Source organism: Amphiprion ocellaris, chromosome 8 (genome assembly GCF_022539595.1).
Source record: "Amphiprion ocellaris isolate individual 3 ecotype Okinawa chromosome 8, ASM2253959v1, whole genome shotgun sequence".
Taxonomy (NCBI): Eukaryota; Metazoa; Chordata; class Actinopteri; family Pomacentridae; genus Amphiprion; species Amphiprion ocellaris.
This window is the reverse complement of record NC_072773.1, coordinates 35,892,239-35,908,165: the sequence shown is the minus strand read 5'-3', so window position 1 is coordinate 35,908,165 and position 15,927 is coordinate 35,892,239. Positions and strand designations below refer to the sequence as shown.

Here is a 15,927-nt window from a genome sequence, read left to right as displayed (position 1 = left end):
TACTGGTCCTCAAAATATGCTGCGCTGTTGGCCGAGCGCCACCTGCTTTTTCTTGGCATGACTCTTGCTGAAGTGAGACTGGTAGATGTTTGAGTGACCGCTGTCAAAACTGAGTATTAACACATGTGGTCTCTTTGTTGTGCCGACCTGTGGTCAGATAGTTATTCTTTGGCGCTGCTTCTCATTAGTGGGAATGCACACAACTTGCTGGCTGCACGTCTCGCTGTTAATTTGTCACACTTGTAAGCAAACACGTCTAACGTTACATCTTGGCTACTAAATGGACTGGTCCCATTTTAATGCTATGCGCTGAGTGGTTGTTTTGTGTCTGTTAATTTTATATGTACTCACGTCCTAATTTAATCAGTATAACCTCTTAACATCCATGTCAGTGACTGCAGCTCTGAAACATCTGCGTTTATTCCCTGTGGAAGTACACTTATAGACAACACTCCATGCACTTTACCATACTGGGAAATCTGTGTAATGATGGAGGGTTTTTATGTGAATGTCTCATATCCTTTAAAGAGATTTAACTCTTGAAGGAAAACTATGCAGAGCCTTTACAGTTGATGATGAAGCACACAAGGCAGGGCTGTACTCTGCATCTGCAGCTGATAGACACATCTTTGGGAGTAGAGCAACACTTAGAGGCCTTTTTCAGGCTAGTATGCTGTTTAATTGACCTAAATCAGAGCATCAGTTAGAACTTTTTTTTATTTAAGACCAGTAGTTAAATAGAGCTCATATCTGCTGAAATTTGTCATGGTGTAAAAGGGGTGGATGTATTTATGCTCTTTCTACTGCTTAATGGTATAATATTTTGTCATTATCTTACTTGAAGGTAATTCTCTGTTTCTCTTCCTTCTTTCCTTTTGTTTCTGTGACAGCTGAGAGTCACCGTGTGGTCCTTGTGCACCAAAGCTGTGTCTTACATCAAGTATCCCAAAGCGTGTCAAAAGGGTGAGTATGAGAATGATAATATGTGTATACCAGAGTACCTGAGGACACAGCCGGCCGTCTAAATGCCTTGGCGTGCACCATGAATCACATACCGTTCTTTATCTTGTGGCACAACCCAGGATGTGCAGCCGAACTATGGTCCTCTCTGCTGACAGCTGTGCCCCTCTTCAGTAAATGGGGCATGCTCCTCATAACAGGCCTGTCAGCAACTAGTGGAAAAATGATTGTCTATGACTCTCCCCATTTTCCACATGCAATACTATGCCTTCTGCAACCCGCGTATCTTCAGAGCTGCCATATAAATAATACGGCAATGATATTTGCATACCACAGACTCGATGGTGCCAAAGAATAAGATAATTATAATGGATGAAATGCACAGGAGGCCATGAGGTTCTCTATTCAGGTATCAGACCTTTTTTTCTAGACAGTACATAAAAATTATTTGATAAAAAGATGCAAATAATTTATTGTTTATAGTTTCTCTTGCTTTGACTAAACCTCAGGGAAAAAACCTTTTGATTAAGTTGAAAAGGGAAATGATAGATAGATAGATAGACAGACAGACAGACAGACAGACAGACAGATAGATAGATAGATAGATAGATAGATAGATAGATAGATAGATAGATAGATAGATAGATAGATAGATAGATAGATAGATAGATAGACAGACAGATAGACAGATAAATACATAGATATATACATAGATTAAACCTATATTGATCCCACAGCAGGGAAATTTACAGTGTTAGAGCAGCAAATAGAAAAATAGTACAAAGAAAAGAGCAGCCCACAATGCACACAGTGCACAGATATAAATATATACTTTCTCTTTCGAGGAGGAAATGTAAATATTCACAGAAAATTGTGATACATTTGTGAATGCTTGCATTGCTTTAACTTTTAATTACCATAATACCACTTTTATCACTTATAATAGTGACCAATTACAGGAATGTGAACTTGTATATAAGCTTGTGGGTTGCCTACTACTTTATTCCTCAGTTGGATGTGGCTGTTATGGAGGTATTTTCAAAATAAGATCTTTTTCCTGCATGTAATTGTACGCCACAGCTCAGGGGTGTACGAACTGATAATGTGAAAATGCCCAAGGGCTGGCTGTGCCTCCAGACATACCTTTGAAATGTAAATGCACTGTTATATATTAGATCCAGAACAATTCAGCTTTCTTTCACATCTCTGGAGTCAGACATTAAATAGGAAACTGCATCTTGAAGTTGTTTCATTTTGTAATTCAGTTTGACAGAGCTGACAGGCCATAAATAATACATACTGCGTTGAAAGCAGGAAGCTGAATAAATTCTGACCTTGTGCCATGATTGCTGGATTTTGGATAGTTTGTCAAAACCCGGAGTTTTCTATGTAATTGTAGCTTTGTCCCATCAACTTTCACCCACAGGTATAGATTTCAGCAGAGATGGCCGCTATATGGCCTTGGCTGAACGCCGCGACTGCAAAGACTATGTTTGTGTATTTGTGTGTGACGACTGGCATCTACTCAGGGTAAGTAGGAAATTATATTTTCTTTTAGTTTGAAGGTCATTCAAATGACTTTAACATTTGATCAATTTAAAACAGGAAAAAAACAGTGAAATAAATGTTAATTTAGATAGCCAAAAAGATATACACAATGAATCACAACTTTATGAATACCTTCCTAATATGCTTTCATATGCACTTGGCAACTACAGTGGCAAGTGGAACCACTACAGATTGGATATATTGGTCCAGCTCATCCCACAAATGCTTAATTGAGATCTTGGGAATTTGGAGGTCCAAGCAAGAACTCTTCTTCATGTTCTTGAATTGAAACTATCCTCAATCAATGTATGCAGTGTGGCAGTGTGCTAATGTAGGTCACTGCCATGAATGCCGTACGTGGTCTGAGTAACTATTCATGATCTGCAACAGTGTTAAACTTTGTTTGTATCAAATTGGCATCAGTGTGAATGCCTGGACCCTGGGTTTCCCAGCAGAAATGATAAAATTTGTCACACAGATCCTTACGTGGAAAATGGAAGAGATTTCGAGAAGAGCGATTGAGGAAGGATCCCTCTTGAAGCATGTAGAGATGCAATAGATGCTGTGTATGGGTTAGAAAATTGCCCCTGACCTCCTCACCTCCATGAAGACGGACTACACAAACATCCAAGAAGGAGGAGACAGGAGCAATATGCACAAAGTGCTCTGACAGTAGAATCACAATCTAGTAAAACATCTCAAACATAATTTGGATTACTGATTTGCAGCCTGCCTTAAAAGCTACAGCGCCATAAAGACTCAATGAATATTACTTTTTTGAAATTATTATTGACCTATATTGAGCGTTGCCATTTGTCATTTCGGGTGTCATGCCGATGCATTCAAAGACACACAGAGACTAGCAAAATTGTTCTGATTCAAATTTGAGTATTCTTTGATTTTGCAGAATTCTGATCTATTGTCTTGACTGTCCTAGATTTAAGGAGAATTTTGTGGAAAGAAAAGTGTTTTTCTCTCTAAATAAGCAGCCAAAGCTAATAAAATTGAATTAAAATTGGTTTGAACCCTTTCACAGCATTTTGAGACCGAGACACAGGACCTGGCAGGACTGGAGTGGTCTCCCAACGGCTGTGTGCTGGCAGTGTGGGACAGCTGTCTAGAGGTGAGTCAGCTGCCTTATAAACTCATGCTTCAACAATAGAACGTAATAGAATAATGATACTGATGGATTAGTTGGATGGAAACCTTGCGCTCCGTTGGCTCTTCATGTAAGGTGTATGCTTAGAGACAGAAACTGAAGCAGTTGGCTAAGAATGGACAGCTAAATACTCCAGTGTACTGTACAATATCATTAAAGTGGATGACCACATGTTTAAACACATTACCTTTTGAGGCCTGTTTAGTATGTGCAATATCCTTTGATATCATATCATACAGTGTATTATAAAAAAAATAAGTGTCTGTATGAGGAATAGTAATCTTGGTGAACTGATGTGGGTTAGTACAGTATAGTATAGTATAGTACAGTATGAAAATGAATCTGGTCAGATGATCTGTCGTTGTTGTTGGATTGTTTGGTCAGCTATAGGACAGGGGTGTCAAACTCATTTTAGTTTGGGGCAACATTCAGCCCAGTTTGATCTCAGGTGGGCCGGACCAGTAAAATCACAGCATAATAACCTATAAATAACCACAACTCCAATTTTTTTCTTTGTTTTAGTGTAAAAAAGTACATTCTGAAAAAAGTTCACATTTAAGAAATTATATTTTTACAAAACATTATGAAAAACCTGAAATTTCTTAAGAAAATAAGTTCAATTTCAACAATATTATGCCTCAGTTTATCCAAAATACTTTGTCTAGAAATGATTTTAAATTTATAGTTTTACTAATTTACAGTCTGCAGTTAATGTCTTCTAATTTTTACACATTGAGGGCCGGATTAGAGCCTCTGGGGGGCCGGTTTTGGCCTGTGGGCCACATGTTGGACACCTCTGCTTTAGGACCACCCCATGTGTAGGCTTTGATAGAGAAAAGGCAATGTGTTACTGATACCCACCTACATCTGTGAGTTAAATTGAAGGACTCTCAGAAAACAAATGTGGCTTATCATCAGTGACTGCATAAAATTTAACAATGAAGAATGTTGACTAAGTGCACCTATTTTTAAAGCTGTCATATGTTGAAAAACTACCACACTTAAGTACTAGCAACAGAAAAAAAAAAGCCCTACTGTTGGTTCTGTTGTTTAATGCGTATGTTTCCTGTCCACAGTACAAGGTGCTGCTGTATTCTCTGGATGGCCGGTTGCTGTCAACCTACAGTGCCTATGAGTGGTCGCTGGGTGTCAAGTCTGTGTCCTGGAGCCCGAGCAGCCAGTTCCTGGCCATTGGCAGCTATGATGAAAAAGTATGTGCAGTGTCTGAAATAGTTATTGATTCTTTCAAACTTCTCACTCCCAGATGTTCTTTCATTTTCAAACATGAAGTCTGGTGGAGTTCTCCTTTAAGAAGTGGATTTATTTATTTCTGCAAATGTAAAATGTTAGAAATTTATAGTTTGATACATGTGTTTTAATTTGACTGGAGTTTCTTGTGGACAGTCATCAATATGAGTATAAAGTAATTGACCAAAGAGTTTCATACCTTCATGTCAGGTTCGCATCCTCAATCACATCACATGGAAGAAAATCACACAGTTCGAGCACCCTGCGATTATCGACAACACAAAAGCTGTAAGTATTCAGCCTTAATCATGAGTCTTGAAGGAATTGTAGTTAGATTATTTACTACTACTCACTTCTTGTTTTGTTTCTAGACTGTGTATAAGGAAGCGGAGAAAAGGCCAGGTGTTGGCAGTGATGAAATGCCACTACACAACATCACAATGGGTGCAACTCTCTTCAACACCCAGAGCAAATGTACGTTAGCAGTATACATTTTAAAGTCAGTATTTCACTAAAATTGGTGAGGCCAAGTAACACAATTTGTTTCTGTTCTCAAATTCTGAATTGCTGGTGATTTCTCCAGATGAGATCTGCCCACTGCCAGTCCAAATCCCTGTGGTCAAACCAGACCCAGACCGAGCCAGCCCCAAGATTGGCATCTCTGTTCTGGCATTCAGCTCAGACAGTCGCTATCTAGCCACCAAAAATGGTAAGACTTCACAGTGCTGCTATTTAAACTCCATGGTGAGCCTAGAGAACTGCATAATATGTAGAAATGTTTGATCATCAACAGATTTTTGTGTGCACTCTTGTTTTACTACAATGCTAGTATTTCATGGCTTTGAACGTGTATGTGCATGTTTTTTATCCTAGACAACATGGCCACTGCTGTCTGGGTGTGGGACATGCAGAAGATGAGCCTGGAGGCTGTGCTGGAGCAGACTTCAGCCGTACGTTGCTTCCAGTGGGACCCTCTACGCCCCCGACTGGCCCTGTGTGCAGGCAACACCAAACTCTATCTGTGGTCCCCGGGAGGCTGTGTTTCTGTTCAAGTCCCCACTGAAGGTAACTTGCTTTGGCACGAGAAAAATTGAAACTGTCAAGTACCTAGAGGACACAGCTGCTTATATTGTTCTAAGATGTAGGAAAGGAGAAGTGCACTCTAATCATCTTCATATAATTTCATGTAAGCTGCACAAACCAACTTCTGCGTGGGTCAGTATATAACTGTGGGACTTTTTGTGTCATAGTTGACATTTTTGCTATTTTCAGGCCTAAAATCAACATGGCATTTTTACAGAAAGATTCTTCTAAATATTATATATACAATTGAGTAAAATTGAAATTGAAAGTTATTTGTAAAGATATTGTAGTAAACCTGTTGACTACTTTATATTAAATAACTCAGAAAGCCTTGGAGTCTGGCCAGTCTTTTCTTCAGGAGGAAATGACATCATGTGGAGCAGGTCATGTGATCTCAAATTAACACATTTCCTGGAGAGGTGTTTTTATAACGGGGAACTTAGTTGGAAGTGATTTCTGGGACACAGATACAATTTGTTATTTTTCATATAAAATACTGCCAAAAAAGAAATATCTGTCATGATTATCTCAACTTAGTAAAAAAGAACACAATCCAAACTATTTCTGAATCAGCTCATTTTATTATTGTTTAGCTAATTAGAAGGTGGTTGTTATTAAATTGTGACTTTTTTTGTTGACATTTTACTGATATCCAGTCATTATTTATTAATAAGGGATTGTTTCCATAATAAATAATTATGGAATTTGTAAAGACATGATCATAATGAACATAAAAACATTAGGTATTTTTTTTACTTTTAATAAAGTGTGCAAGATATATCCCATGGACTTCAAAATGATATATTGACCCCATGGTGGCAGCACAATGTCACTATTTTAGCTTTAATGACCAGTAACCTTTTAAACACTGAAATCATGACATTAGATTGATCCCAGTAAAGTGTTTACAGCTGTTTTTTCCTTCACTGGGGACTCTTGTAGTGGCAATCTGTGTGCACAGGACAATGCTAGCAAAAGTTCAACATTTAGACTGATAAACTATTAAGAAAATAGAAAATAGTGATTTTTTTTAAAAAATGGGCTTTAAACTAGCAATTCACAAAATTTGAACTCAACACGATCATGTAAATACCTAGTTAACCATAAAAATGTACATTTCACTCAGACAAGGATCAGTTAGTGGTATACCAAAATGATTATTTTAAATCAGTCCAAGAAATAAGAGGTTCCAATCTGCTGAGTACAACATTTAAAGAGCTTTTCACCAACTTCGCTTTTGAATTTAAGGAGCTCCAGAATGAGATATGTCTGAAATCTAGTGAAAAGTGAGTCTGAATATACAGTAGAGGAGTAGAAAAATATGCAAGTAAGGTGAAGTGAGGATGTTGTCAAAAATAACACCTTGATTATTTTGTATTTATCAATAAACATTATACAAAGTGGAGCACAAAAAAACAAATCCTTAAGTATTTCAGCATTTGGCTCCAGTTTTAATCAGTCCACCCACAATTTTTTAGATATTTTGTGAATTGTTCCAAGTATCTTGGAGAACCTTCTGTGAATTTAGACTGTCTCGGTTGCTTCACTTCCTTCAGTGTAAACCCCAGACTGGTTCAGTGATGCTGAGGCTGTCTGGGGTTCAGACCATCTGTTGTAGGACTCCTTGTTCTTCTTGTCGCTGATAATTCTTTACAACTCTGTCTTGTATGTTTGGGGTCAACGTTGAGCTGCAGAATTAATTTGGAACAGAGTGGACACCTCACTAGTCGTTATGTGTGATGAATATAAGTAGTTTTTACACGTACGATGTGCACCTTCGTGAAAGATACTTTATTTAGATACCAAATTGAAGTTCACACCACATTGAACTTTTTGGGGTTTATAAACAAAGTTGAATTGGATTCTGAAAATACTCAATGTTTTATTCCAGCTTAAACATGTTAATTTGCACATGCATCGTCATCAAAGTTGCCCTTCTCTCTCTCCTGCTAGGTGGTTTTCAGGTCCAGTCCCTGAACTGGCACTGCAGTGGAGACTCTCTGATCCTGCTTGGAAAGGAGCAGCTGTGTTTGTGCTACATGGACACTGACCAGGAAGACAAGTAAAACACACAAAAACATCTCAAGACTATCTGGATTACAGTTTGGGCTGATTTAGCCGGACAGCGCTTGTGGTAAGGTGAAGAACAACGGACCAATCAGAACACTCCTGAAGATGTAAGCTTTTGTATGCTGGACTGTAGCTGCTGACCAAGATTTAAAGGTACTCGGTGTAGGTTGCTGGAATGTTCCTTTTTCTTGTCAGGTTTAAAACATTCACAACAGACACAACATTCCTCCTGAATGACTCCTTTTGACAGATGTCACTTTCTGAATAAATAAAATTGTACTGAAGCACTAGTTGCAAACACTGTGAGAATATAAAAGTTTACAAGTCTTTACAGATTTCACTGTAGTCTTGGTGAAACTGTTTTGTATGTATATTACCATAAGATTGTAATTATTTTGAATAAATTTTGTCATCAATAATGCTTCTTCAAGTGAGTTACTAAAATGCATGCAGTTATCTAAACCTCTTGTGATTCAGTTTTTACAGAGAAGTGAAGCTGAGTTGCAGTTAAGCAATCTTCACAAACCTGCCTGTCCGTGGTGTTGGACGAGCTTGATGAACAAAGACACGAGACGGGTTTTTCAATGGGAAATCTTTAAAGCAGTTCGTCATGACACAAGTTGCATCTTCTTTCATCTGCAAATGCTGCATCATTACCTCTACAATGTAAGTTGTTACCTGCTATGGCAATACCGAAGTCTCAGTAAGAATCCAAACAATAACTTAACAGGCAGTATCAAACAGATCAGGACCATATTTCATGACCTCAAGGCATCGTCTGTCTGTATGCTAGCTCATCTTTTAAAAGCTTTATTGTACAGTCGTTTGAACTGTACATTAAATCGCTTAATCCTTGACAGTGCGATTGTAATCTAAATGCACCTCTGTATCGACAATCTGTGAGAGCTGCAGCCCTGACAAAAACATGTAGGGATTCATTATTTTCTATTGTGGCTACTGTGCTACAAATATTTAGAACATAAAATAAGTATTCACATGTTTGCAATCACACATTGATCTCCCTAAATAAAATATTCCAGAACTGGCAATGAAATATTCCTTTTCTAGAAGTATTTTTGAGTTAATTGCATCAAACTACAGATAAATAAAACTACAGATAAATAAAACAGTATCTACAAATTCACTTAGGATATCTTAAAAAAAAAAACATCTGTCATGCAAACTTAACGTGCAGAGAACATGCACAGGTAGGACCAGAAAGGGGGGTTTTGGGACACAATTTGTTGGCGTTGTTGAGCATGGAAATATGGTCTGTAACCTTTGGTTGGACGATAATGTATTATAGGGGGCAATTTTGGAGCAAAACCGCTTAAATCCTGTTGACAATATACAGAATTTCTATGGTTAGTGAACCAATGCAAAGCTGTGTGCAAAGTATGCTTAAAACAAATGAAAGTTGCAGGACAATTAAGGCAATTTACAAACAAAGACGTGGCTGATATGTTCATGTTGCATAAAACATCTGTGACATACAAGAACAGCTCTGCTATTGGAGGGAACGTAGCTCACTACTCTGATTAAAGTCATCATTTAAGTAAATATAGACACTGAACAAAACATTGGCCAAATAGTAAGAGAATCTCAACATGTGGTTTAGCATTTCCCACTCAATAAGTTTCATGGATGCTGATAAATGTTTTCCACCTGTAGGAGTAACAAAGCTGAGCCCAGAGCTTCACAGCAAAGTAGTGCCGACTCTTCAATCCCAGCTTTCCTATTGTAACATTTATTACAACAATCATGTGACACGACTGTTAAAAACCATCTGTTTGCTGCTTTTCCATTCTAAGAAGCTACCGTATGGCTTTATGATGTGAATAATGGCATCTTTCATGTCAAACCAAGTCATGTCGTAAACATGGAGCATACTCTTGGCTAATGTTATGGTTTCACTGCTCTCCAGAAATAAAGCCCAAACAAAAGCATGTGCACTTAACCCTAAAGAGAGCAATCTTCTATCAGAATCTAGATGTCACATTAGTTCTGACAGTCTGCCATTCAGTGGTTAAATAAGAAGCATGAGACTATGAGAAGCTCAATCTAAAGGGAAGTGCTTGTTCTTCATCTCCAGCATAGGTCAGATCGGCATACGGTCCTGAAGGCTGATGTGGGTGCAGATCTGCGTTCAGCTCTTTGATGGAAAACAACAGGGGGGCACAAAAAAAGCAACTGGGCAGCCGGTCCATGCAGCGCTGCGCATCGTTTACCTACAACAGGCTGACCACTTGTCTATGACACCGATGTCTCATGGGCTCAACTTACACAGACAGGTTGCACGTTACACTGTTGCTTCCCTCAGACAGTGCACTGGAACACAGACATATGGGTTGGAATTCAGACAAACTGGGGGTTTTAGAAGCCGATCTTGCCGCGCGTCATGGAGTAGCCCAGCTTGGCTTCGTTGTTGATGAAGGACATGATGCCCAGATAGGTCTCGATGAGCAGGGGTCTCTCCAGGATCAGGACTCCGTTAGCCCGACCGGGTATCGGATGCTCCTTATGGGCTTTCTTCACTGCCTGCACCAGCTGGGTTCTGAAGTTGTCCAGCTTAGAGAAAGAAAGACAGACCTTCAGACACTTTTTCTTTACAATTTGTATTTTTTATAAAACAAGGATTCGATGTTTACAATGAAGTCCCCTGGAGCTGCTCTCAAATGTGGAATAATGGATGCAATTGAGACATTACGGCCAAATAAGCTCCATTTATTGCTTTTAACAACATTAATAGCTTTGTATCCCCAGAAATTGCCCTAGGTGCTGTTGTTGAACTAAATGCACAGCTTTCAAAAACAACTATTCATACCCAAAGTCATGAGTACACAGATGTAAGCTGTGTGAAAAACTATGTTTCTGTCAAAGGCATAATTGTGTCTTTAAGGCAGAAATCAGTCTTTTGCCCTCAGCTGGCCTGTGACCTTTAGAGCTGTTTTTGTTGCTTTTTGTACCGTAAAGTGGTCAGCGTTGTTTGTCTCCTGCTCAACTTACGATACTCATATTTTGAAAAACTCAATCTGTTTCTAATTTCGTAAAAACAGATTGTACCTGGCAGAGAGAGGCCACCTTCTCATCAGCGTGGGACATGGGATGCTCTGTGAAGGTGGAGTAGGGCATGTCTGTGGACCAGGGGTTCCAGCGGTTCAAGAACGAGGCACGGGGACGTTTGTCCCACTGGACACGAATCCCATAACCCTCTCTTCTGTAAGACAACACAGAAGTCTAAGAATAAGCTGCATACATGGGCCAGCAGTACACAAAAGCACTCAGCACCAAGGCATGTGGAGAGAAAAAGGTAATTTTAAAATCAGAATTCATGTAAGTCTCTTTATTATCTCCTCTAATGCTTTATTTTTTATCTGCTTTATCAGTAGTTTATCTATTTCCTTTCCAGTGCATATATTTTTTAACTTTTCTATTCACATAAATCAAGCTTTTATTACTAATTGATTACTATTAAGAAAAGATAAGATGTACTTTATTCATCCCGGAGGTAATTATTTTGAGTACAATAAACAATAAACAAAGGTTAGTGGAATACACACAATTACACAGAGGTTAGTAGTAAAATCGAAGAAATAACAAAGTACAAAATGTAAGTTTCTAAAAGTGTTTGTGTGAAGTGTTGCAGTGTGTCAAGAGTCTTAAGTGTGCAAAGTGACTGTATACGAATACTGAAAACTAGAAAGATTAACAGAAAATGAACTGAAGTAGAGGAAACAGATGTATTGCACTTCAGTCTACGAGATTAGATTTGTTGTTGAAATCATACCAGCAGTATTTTCTTGAAAATATGAGCCATTTTTTAACTATTAAACTAAATTTGAAGGTTTTCACCTTGTAATGTTTAGTGCTATGAGATGACATCCACTACCATTCAAAAGTTTGGACACACCTTCTCATTCAATGCTTTTTATTTAGTTGTATTATTTTCTACATCGTAGATTAATACTGAAGATTAGCACTTTTTTGTTTACAACATAATTCTATATGTATTCTTTTATGGTTTTGATGTCTGCAGTATTAATCTACAATGTATAAGATAATCAGATAAAAGCCATTGAATGAGAAGGTGTGTCCAAACTTTTGACTGCAGGTGTATGTTGTGAATCGGCGCCATAGAAATAAAATTACGTTGAACTGAATAACTAAAACACTTAAAATAATGTCTCATTTGCTTCGGTGGACTAAACTGCGCTGCCGTACTTGTTGAGGGATTTGGGTGGGAACTCGAATTCGCCCACTGAGATGGTGTCCACAGCGTTGAGGGAGATCCTGATAACTTGCTGACACAACAGGTTAATGAAGTCATATTTGCACACCAGCAGGGACCTGCACATAAAAAATAATCTCAAATCACGTCAACAACGTCAAAGTTCATTGGCTATAAGGTGTAGTTCATCAGTTTGCTTTTTGACTCACCTATCAGTTATGAGCACGAGTCGCTCCTTCTCGTTGTTCCAGTGGTCCACTCTATAGGAGTCGTAAACAAAACGGATAAATAGAGTGAAAGATTAAGAAAAATGGAGTAGAACAGCAGACGGACCTGCAGGAGATAAACTGATCAATCCCAGTTGATCCCACATAAACAGATCATTTCATCACTCCTATTTCTATTTTACATATTCAGCTCTAGTCACCCTTATTAATGCAGAAGCCTAGTTATGAATGACAGCTTCCTGCTAACCCATGCTCTAAAAACATTACATATAATGTGCATCGTGGCCAAATATTAGTCATCTGCCTTTCCTTGATCACCAATAATCAGCGTCAGTATCGGCCCTTGAAACAAACAAAAAAACAAACAACACCCCCCCCCCCACACACAATAAAAACACACAACAAAAACTTCCTAAAAGAGAAAAAAAAACAAAACACCCAACATATTGGTGGATCTTTAGTTCTGTAGTAGATCACTTAGTTGACATTTTAGTGATATCCAGTCATTATTTATTAATGTGATTGTTTCCATAATAAATAATTATGTAATTTGTAAAGACATGATCATAATGAAAATAAAAAACATAAATTTTTTTTTACTTTTCATGAAAATGTATGCCAGAAATATCCCATGAACTTCAAAAGTCCCTCAATTATAGATTGACCTGGAAAATTTTTGAGTCATTTTGGACAATTTTCTTGTCAATTTCAAAAAGTTTTATGTCAGCTTGGATCGTTTCTCATCATTTTGGATCATTTTTGTGTCTCTGGGATAATTTTCGAGTCATGTAGGACAAATTTCATGTTTTCAAATTTTCTGTAATTCATTTTGTAGACATTTTTGAGTCATTTTGGACAATTTTCTTGTCAATTTCAACAAATTTTTATGTCATTTTGGATAATTTTTGTGTCATTGGGATAATTTTTGAGTCATTTAGGACACATTTCATGTCATTCTGGACTAGTTTGCACTAATTATAGATCATTTTCAAGTCATTGTGAGACTTTTTGTAACGTATCTAGTAATTTTTCTTTGTTAGTAAGTGATTGTTTCCATAATAAATAGTAATAAGACATGATCATAATGAAGTTTTTTTTTTTTTTTTTAACTTGTAATAGAAATGTATGCAAGATATGTCCCATGGACCTCAGTTATATATTGACTTTAATAATACATCTCCAGCTGAGCTTTCTGTATGTTTTATAACAAAATATTTACAGCAAAAGTTGAACTAGTTTACAGTCTTAACTACACATTTCCATCTGAGCTCTCTCTGTGTGCTCCTATATTTGTTTGTGAATGGTTCCTACAGTGCAGGCAGCAGGCCATGCTCATGTTTCCGGCTGTTAACAGTCACATGCTGCTGAGATACTCACTCTGCCAGCAGCCAGACGCTGAGCACCTCTCCATCCTCAGATGGAAGAGCCACAGTCCTGATGTCGCTCACAGCCTGCTCAATGGTACCTGGCTGAGATCAGCATCACACATCTGTCAATCATCAGCATCACCTCCAACAGGCCAGCGACCCCTCCCTCCCTGCTGATGCCTCCCTGTGCTCTTCTACTGCACTCAGAGGGTTGTTTCTGAAGATGCAACACAAACAGGCCTGGGTGCACATCTACTTACCCTGAACACGAAATAGTCCTTTACTTTGGCTTGCATCGTAGGGTTGTGCACGTGGAAAGGCGTCAGTGTTTGCAGCGGAGGGCAGCAGGCCACGGCGGCTCCGTGTCCGAGGCTCCGTTCGGCCTCCGGCGGCGTGAAGGCGACCTCGACCCCCTCCTCGGTCTCTGCAGGGTGGAGGACCGCAGCGCCCGGACTCTCCGGCTCCATGGTGTCGTTGAGCTGCAGCATGGTGGAGCGGACGCGGTTCTTGGAGCTTCTACGATGTGCGCACACTGCTAGATGAGGAAACGTCCTTCCGGGGATGCAGTCTCACCCATTGCGCACGAATAATGTTTTGATTGTGAGGGGAACGAGGAAGTAGCTGCCTCCAGCTTCACCTCCCCCCTCACACATCCTTCCTCTTAAAGGGACACCAGCTAGTAATAGGAACAGGTGTTAGGAGTGAACAGACCCCCTTTCCTCATTATCACTGGAAATAATCTAAAGCCTGTTGTTCATTTGATCCCATTACCTCATTAGTGTCACGTGGATGTGTTTTCTATATTTAAACTCCACATCTTTAGCCAGCTCCAGTGTTTTTACTGGCCCACATCCACACTGTCAGCTGGAACTGCTTTAGAATGCTTCATTTTTAAGGATTTAAGGATCTTAAAGTTGCCTGTAATATAAATACTGTCATTTTCTAGACAGCTTTGATACATAAAAGCACGAAAGGCTTTTCCTTTGTGTATTTCAGTTCAAACTTAAAGCTGTGGGATGTTGTCTACAAATTTTCACAGATGGAATCTTAAAAAACCGATTGTGATCAGTCTTTTTCTGAAAAGTGGAAGTGTGTAGGAAACCAGCATAAGGTTAATTTGAACACAAACTAGTAGTTATTACTGACCAGATTAATAGGAGATTGAGGGACTTAGGGACTTTTGAACTCGACTTTTGAAGTCCATGGGATATATCTTGCATACATTTTTATTAAAAGTAAAAAAAAAAATATGTTTTTTATGTTCATTATGATCATGTCTTTACAAATTCCATAATTATTTATTATGGAAACAATCACTTTTTAATAAATAATGACTGAATATCACTAAAAAGTCGACTAAATAATCATCAGAATTTAATAAGAACCACCTTCTAATTAGCTAATCAATAATAAAATGAGCTCATTCAGAAATAGTTTTGATTATGTTCTTTTATTAAGTTGAGATAATCATGACAGATATTTCTTTTTGGCAACATATTAAATTTTATATGGAAAATAACTAATTGTATCTGTGTCTGAGAAATCACTTTCCACTAAGTTCCCCATTACAAAAACACCTCTCAAGCCATCCTTTCAAATTCCACGGATGTCACTCCCTGTCTTCCACGTCTTCATGTGGGCAGCTGTGACTTCATATCCACCAAAATTACTAACAAAACGATTAGGAAAATGTAGGATAAAATTTCATATCCTATGCTGTCATTCCGAAACTCCATTGCTCATGTCTTTTCACGGGACATCATACACGCTTTACGCTCAAAGTATCTAAAATACCAGATCACTCCAAAAGCTAAAAAATTGCATTTTAGAATTTTGAATGGTGTGTATCCCTTGAATGAATTTTTACGTCAACGATTCGGATTTGACACGAATAATTGTGTATTTTGTGGGGGTGTAGAAACTACAGATCATCTGTTCTTTCGGTGTATGTTCACGGAAGCGCTTTGGGCTGATATATATGACTGGCTTTACACCAATATTCTACTTGAACCCTTTCTTCTGAAAGCTATTATTTAT

The 15,927-nt window shown here is 38.3% G+C and overlaps 2 protein-coding genes across 4 annotated transcripts in view; one reads left to right on the top strand and one right to left on the bottom strand.

The window, feature by feature from the left end:
- The window catches only part of wrap73 (WD repeat containing, antisense to TP73), a 41,454-nt gene that overhangs the window by 22,267 nt on the left and 3,260 nt on the right, over positions 1–15,927 (top strand). For 2 of the 3 annotated variants that reach the window (XM_035948457.2, XM_023270885.3), the window contains 10 exons: positions 891–963; positions 2,387–2,490; positions 3,545–3,631; positions 4,744–4,878; positions 5,126–5,203; positions 5,287–5,389; positions 5,499–5,624; positions 5,789–5,980; positions 7,952–8,734; positions 11,125–11,378. In XM_035948457.2, the coding sequence (XP_035804350.1) occupies positions 891–963; positions 2,387–2,490; positions 3,545–3,631; positions 4,744–4,878; positions 5,126–5,203; positions 5,287–5,389; positions 5,499–5,624; positions 5,789–5,980; positions 7,952–8,064 (1,011 nt within the window). In that variant the 3' untranslated portion in view covers positions 8,065–8,734; positions 11,125–11,378. The remainder of the gene's footprint in view (positions 1–890; positions 964–2,386; positions 2,491–3,544; positions 3,632–4,743; positions 4,879–5,125; positions 5,204–5,286; positions 5,390–5,498; positions 5,625–5,788; positions 5,981–7,951; positions 8,735–11,124; positions 11,379–15,927) is intronic. The other variant, XM_055012710.1, reaches the window with a different exon arrangement.
- tprg1l (tumor protein p63 regulated 1-like) lies at positions 8,646–14,538 on the bottom strand. The gene is made up of 6 exons (XM_023270886.3): positions 14,151–14,538; positions 13,901–13,992; positions 12,506–12,556; positions 12,290–12,415; positions 11,132–11,285; positions 8,646–10,636 (listed from the first exon to the last, which is right to left on the bottom strand). The coding sequence occupies exons 1-6, from the start codon at positions 14,376–14,378 to the stop codon at positions 10,442–10,444; spliced, it is 846 nt and encodes a 281-aa protein (XP_023126654.1). The 5' UTR covers positions 14,379–14,538; the 3' UTR covers positions 8,646–10,441.